This window comes from Phocoena phocoena, chromosome 20, assembly GCF_963924675.1.
Source record: "Phocoena phocoena chromosome 20, mPhoPho1.1, whole genome shotgun sequence".
Lineage (NCBI taxonomy): Eukaryota > Metazoa > Chordata > Mammalia > Artiodactyla > Phocoenidae > Phocoena > Phocoena phocoena.
This window is the reverse complement of record NC_089238.1, coordinates 14,152,859-14,158,605: the sequence shown is the minus strand read 5'-3', so window position 1 is coordinate 14,158,605 and position 5,747 is coordinate 14,152,859. Positions and strand designations below refer to the sequence as shown.

Genomic DNA, 5,747 nt, shown 5'->3' with positions numbered 1-5,747 from the left:
AAGAAATTTCTTCCATAGAGTTTCTTTCCAGTATGAATTTTCTGGTGTAGCAAAATTTATGAGCTCTAAAATAGAGGCCTTCATACTCTTTTTATGTTCTAAAGCTCTTGTCATAGAATAAATTATTTGGGTTCAAAAGGGGATAGATGGTAATAGAATGTTTACATCTTTCTACGGTACTTATAAAATATTCCTACCATTTGACTTCTCTAATAGCATTAATAATGATGATAATAATAATGAAGATGATAATAATAATGATAATAACACTGAGTATCAGATACTGTCCAAAGGGAGTTACATGTATTTAATCACTTACAATTTGATCATTATTATACCATTATAGTATTTTACACATAAAGAAATGGAGGCACAGAGAAGTTAAGTAACCTATCCAATTTCACAGTTAGGAAATATTAAAATAGAGATGGTGCTCAATAAAGGATATAATTCAGCATTACATTCCAGGGTTATAGAGATTTTTTTAAATGTTTAATGGGTTCCAGAAGTCATTTATTTCTGCATTCATGAAGTTAATATAAGCTTTCTAAAAATGAGTTGATTTTGAACACAATCAAAAGGATGTCCTATTTCATTACAAACATGAGTTCTCTAATATTCCAGCGCTGCTGAAGATGGGTGAAGACTTTCTTATATTAAATCATATATAAAGCTTTCTCAATTATGAAGCCTCATATGTTGAATAAGTTGTGAATGACGTCTAAAGTCTTTACCACACTGTATGCATGCATAGGGTTGCTCACCAGTATGGATCCTTTGATGTAGAGTAAGTTCTGAGCCACGACTGAAGGCCTTCCCACATTCCCTACATTCATAGGGTTTCTCACCATTATGAGTTCTTAGATGTTCGGTAAGGTGTGAGCCACGAATAAAGGCCTTCCCACATTGCTTACATTCATAGGGTTTTTCACCTCTATGAATTCTCTGGTGTTCACTAAGTTGTGAGCCATAAATAAAAGCTCTGTCACATTCCTTACATTTGTAGGGTTTTTCACCTGTATGAATTCTCTGATGATATGTAAGTTGTGTGGTACGAAAAAAGGTCTTCCCACATTCCTTACATTCATAATGCTTCTCACCATGAATTTTCTCATGTTGAGTAAGATATGCACAACGAATAAAGGTCTTTCCACATTCCTTACATTCAAAGGGTTTCTCACCTGTATGAATTCTATGATGTTCACTAAGTTGTTTGCCACAAATAAAGGCCTTTCCACATTCCTTACATTTGTAAGGTTTCTCACCTGTATGAATTCTCTGATGTTGAGTAAGATTAGAATTAGAAATAAAGGCTTTCCCACATTCTTTGCATTTATAGGGTCTCTCACCTGTATGAACTCTCAGATGATAAGTAAGTTGTGAGCCACGAGAAAAGGCCTTTCCACATTCTTTACATTCATAGGGTTTCTCACCTGTGTGAATTCTCTGATGTTCATTAAGTTGAGAGGCACATAAAAAGGCCTTCCCACATTCTTTACATCTGTAAGGCTTTTCACCAGTATGAACTCTTTGATGATAAGTAAGGTGTGAACCAAGAATAAAAGCCTTTCCACATTCCTTACACTCATAGGGTTTCTCACCACTATGAATTCTTTGATGGTAAGTAAGCTGAGAGCCAAGAATAAAGGCCTTCCCACATTCCTTACATTCATAAGGTTTTTCACCACTATGAATTCTCTGATGGAGTGTATATTGTGAACAATAACTAAAGGCTTTTCCACATTTCTTACATTCATATGGTTTCTCTCCTGTATGAACTCTCTGATGTTCAGTGAGTTGTGAACCACGAATAAAGGCCTTCCCACATGCTTTACATTGATAAGGTTTTTCATTAGTATGAATTTTCTGATGTTGAATCAGATCAGAACTACGGCCAAAGGCCTTTCCACAGTCCATACACTCATAAGGTTTCTCACCATTCTGAATCCTCTGATGTTGAATATAGGTTGGCTTTTTGCTGAAGATCCTCCTACATTTCTTAACGTCAGAGTGTTTTTCTTTATTATGACTTTTCTCATGTTGAATAAGGCATGACAAGTAGCTGAAAGCTTGTTTACATTCCTTACATTTGTACAATTTTTCCTTGGTAGGATTTGTCTGATGAAGAATAGGGGACATGGAATGGCTTTGAGTGGCCTCTTCTTTACAGGTAATTTTCATGCACATGTATGGTCTTTCCTGACTTCTCTGTTGATCCTCAAACTTGCCTTTGCACTCTGTATTTTCTCCAAGATCATTGCACTCAAGGTTATGGCTTATAGGTTTCCTCATATTCTCCCATTGCAGGGATTCCATTTCATAAGTTCCCTTTTCTGGACATGACCTTTTGGTCTCACAGCTGTATTCCAAGTCTGTAAAATAACAAGAAAACAAATTCTTGCTGTTTCTGTTTGTAAGAAGAAATGAACTGTCTAAGGTAAAAATGGTAGATAAGGGCTTCCCTGGTGGCGCAGTTGTTGAGAGTCCGCCTGCCGATGCAGGGGACACGGGTTTGTGCCCTGGTCCGGGAAGATCCCACATGCCACAGAGCGGCTGGGCCGTGAGCCATGGCCGCTGAGCCTGCGCGTCCGGAGCCTGTGCTCCGCAACGGGAGAGGCCACAACAGTGAGAGGCCCGCGTACCGCAAAAAAAAAAAAGGTAGATAAAATGATAATTCTCATAAGAACAGAATGGCTTAAACATTGCTAAAAATTTTGTGCAATTTAAAAAAAGGCACAAGGAGAGAACATAGAATGAGGGGAATTTATAGGGGGGAAAATAATTAAGAAAACAGATTAAGTCAGTGGTTCTCAAACTTTGGAGTGGATTAGAATCACCAAGGAAGCTTATAAAATTACAACAAAAACACCCCTGGAAATAAACAAACAAATGCCTGGGTGGATAGCCAACCTATCAACAAATCCTATTAGCTCTCCTGTCAAAATTTATCAAATATCTGACCACATCCACTACAACCACATTAGGCCAAGCCACCCATCTCTCACTGTAATAGGCTCTTATCAAATTCTTATGCATTTTAGACTCCCTCACATGCTGTTCCGTCTGCCAGGAATGCTCTCTACAAGGCCAGTTCCTTTTCGTCTAAAACGTACTAACTTAAATGCCAGCTGCTCAGAAAGACTATCACTGAAAACTCTAATTGGGTCCATGCCATGTCTTTATTCTCTATATCTGCACCTTCTTCTTCATTCTTGTTTCAATCTTTGCAATTCTAGAATTACATTTTCTTTATTTATGTTGATCCTTCTATTCCTCAAGCTTCACAAGCGTAGGAAAAATATTCCTCTTTATAGCTATTCCCCAGAACACAGAAAGCAAACAAACACAGTGTTTTCTTCTTCCCTTCATGTATTTTTTCAGGTCTTTCTTTCCAGTACCTTCTACTCAAGGCCAAATGTTCTCATATTTTCCAGAAAAGCATAAGGTTCTATAATGTTCTAGAAATAGTGACAACTTTATACACTAAAGAAAATTTTATGTTATTCTGAACAAAGTTGGGAGATGGGTGTAATTTTAAAAAGTAGAAGAACACAATCCACTGTGACTGGAGCCCCAGGCACACTCTGGAAACACTGCATATAGGCTGTAGAGTGTAATAGAGGATGGTAGTGGGTAAGAAAATAAACATATATTAGTAAATTCAAGTTCAAATGGTCTTTTAGAAATAAAAGTCAGAAATCTGAGGAAAACGTGCTTTTGCTAAAAAGTACAATGAAACTGTAATCTGTAAAGTACAATGAAACTGTAAAATACAATGAAACTGTAAACTGTAAAGTACAATGAAACTATAAACTGTAAAGTACAATGAAACTGTAAACAAAGACCCCCACACGGCTCAATTTAACACCAACTCGTCAGCAAAATGTACTGGGATGAGAGTATCTGGCTTTTACTTTCTGTCAGAGAAGCACAATATGGTTTACAAGACAGTAGGAAAGAAACCAACTGGAATATGGTGATTAACGGAACAGCGTAAGGGACCAGATAAATCCAGTTTAGATTCCAAACTGCTCTCCATGTTATAGTAACACGATAATAAAAATGGGAAGAAATATAAATCTAATGATTCTGGGGTGGGAAGCACTGTGAGACCACACAGGGTAAGGTGCTAAATGGCGACCTAGTGTGATAAAGAAAGTAAAGATAAGAATACCCAAGTCTTAAAACCATGCTGAGGTTGAGGAATGTGTATGAAATGTATTCAAATAAGTAGTTCTTTTTATTGTCATTAAATCAATGCAAGAATAACTGGGAAAACTGCAAAAGGGGTGATGACTAAAGACAACAAAATGGAGTCTGAAAAGCAGAAGGCATATTGAAAGGCCCCTTTGACTCTTAGCCCCTCGAGTCCTACTGAGTCTATCTCCTAAATAGCTCTTGAATCTGTTTCCTTATCCCCAACACCACTGCCAACACTCTGAGGATGCCCGAAGCAACTCTCATTTGAGCCACGACAATAACCTACTCAGTAACGTCATGAGAACCTTCCTTCTAATCTCCATCTGGCAGTCAGAGTAATATATTAAATGTGTAAATCACATTATGTCACTGTCCTATATAAGATTCTTCATAAGCTTGCAAATGCTTTTGGGATAAAATTCAAACTTGTTAGTAGCATCTTTCAAACTGCTTTTGACTGCAACCTCACAATAAGAAATGCATGTTATATTATTATGCATGTTATATTGTGAGTACACATGCACAAACATAAACAAGACAAATAGGTCATGAAATTTTCTTTTTTACATGTGATGCATTCTGATATTTTATTTTATTTTCTCTTCTGTGTTATTTTATTTATGAAACAAAACCAAACCAAAAAATAAAAACAAATGCTGCTCACATTCAATAAAGATGTTAAAAAACAAACCAACCAAAAACAAATGCTGCTCACAGCCTACCAGGTCATTTCATAACCCCTAGAAGGTACTGCCTGGCCTGGCTTCTGCCAGCTTCTCCAAACTCACACCTGGTACCTCTCCCTTACTAGGCTCCAACTACAAGGGTCTTCTTTGAATATCTCATATACACCAGGCTCTATCCTCTTATAGCCTTCAGTACATTGTTCCCTCTGCTAGGAATGCTCTTCCCTCTACCCTCAGCTTCCCTACTGGCTTTCCATCTTTTCAGGGCTCATCTGAAATTTCACAGACCTTTGCAATTCCTGAAAAGCCTTCCCCAAACCCAGACTTCTAGCAACACTGCACCTACAATTCTTTCTTCTATTAAGACAACCACTCCACTCACTGCAGCCTAAAAGAAAGGCCCCCATAGCTTTTGGTGCTGGTAAGACCTCCACATCCTGCTATTAAGGCTGGATTCTCCTGGAAGGTCTTGATTTCCATAAACTCTTAGTGTGACAGTCCCATCACTCTTAGTTTGTAACAGAAATAAGCACCCACCTTCCCCAAAGAGACCACTCAGGACCAATCCTGTAATGCTTGACATCTCTGGGTATCCAATTACCTCTGAAAAGCTCTGGCTTCCTGGGTCCTTGGTCATCACTAGGACTCTCGTCCCAATCCAGGTCTGGACATCCTCTTTTATGACCCAATGTTCTACTGCATGCTAACAAACAGACCTTCTGGAACTCATAGTGTACTTTCCAGAAGTACTCTAACTTCAGCCTCCCTTCTGATTATTCTCTTCACCTTCTTGCTCTGATTGAAACCTTGAGCACACTGCTTCCCCTGAAACACTGTTTTCCTTCACTTCTTTCCACCTAC

General features: G+C 38.1%; 1 protein-coding gene across 1 annotated transcript; it reads right to left on the bottom strand.

Moving 5' to 3' along the window:
• Window positions 1-678: 678 nt before the first annotated feature.
• On the bottom strand, window positions 679-5,523 carry ZNF571 (zinc finger protein 571). Its single transcript, XM_065898334.1, has 3 exons — window positions 5,424-5,523; window positions 1,182-2,372; window positions 679-1,016 (listed from the first exon to the last, which is right to left on the bottom strand). The coding sequence occupies exons 1-3, from the start codon at window positions 5,521-5,523 to the stop codon at window positions 679-681; spliced, it is 1,629 nt and encodes a 542-aa protein (XP_065754406.1).
• Between the last annotated feature and the right edge of the window lie 224 nt (window positions 5,524-5,747).

Excerpts from the sequence above, each read along its gene's own strand:
- ZNF571 (XM_065898334.1), bottom strand. The coding sequence starts at position 5,523 with ATGACCAAGGACCCAGGAAGCCAGAGCTTTTCAGAGGTAATTGGATAC. Across the intron at positions 2,373-5,423 it reads GAGTGGTCTCTTTGGGGAAG|ACTTGGAATACAGCTGTGAG; the intron begins GTGGGTGCTTAT and ends GTTATTTTACAG. Across the intron at positions 1,017-1,181 it reads ACATCATAGAATTCATACAG|GTGAAAAACCCTACAAATGT; the intron begins GTGAGAAACCCT and ends GAATTCATACAG.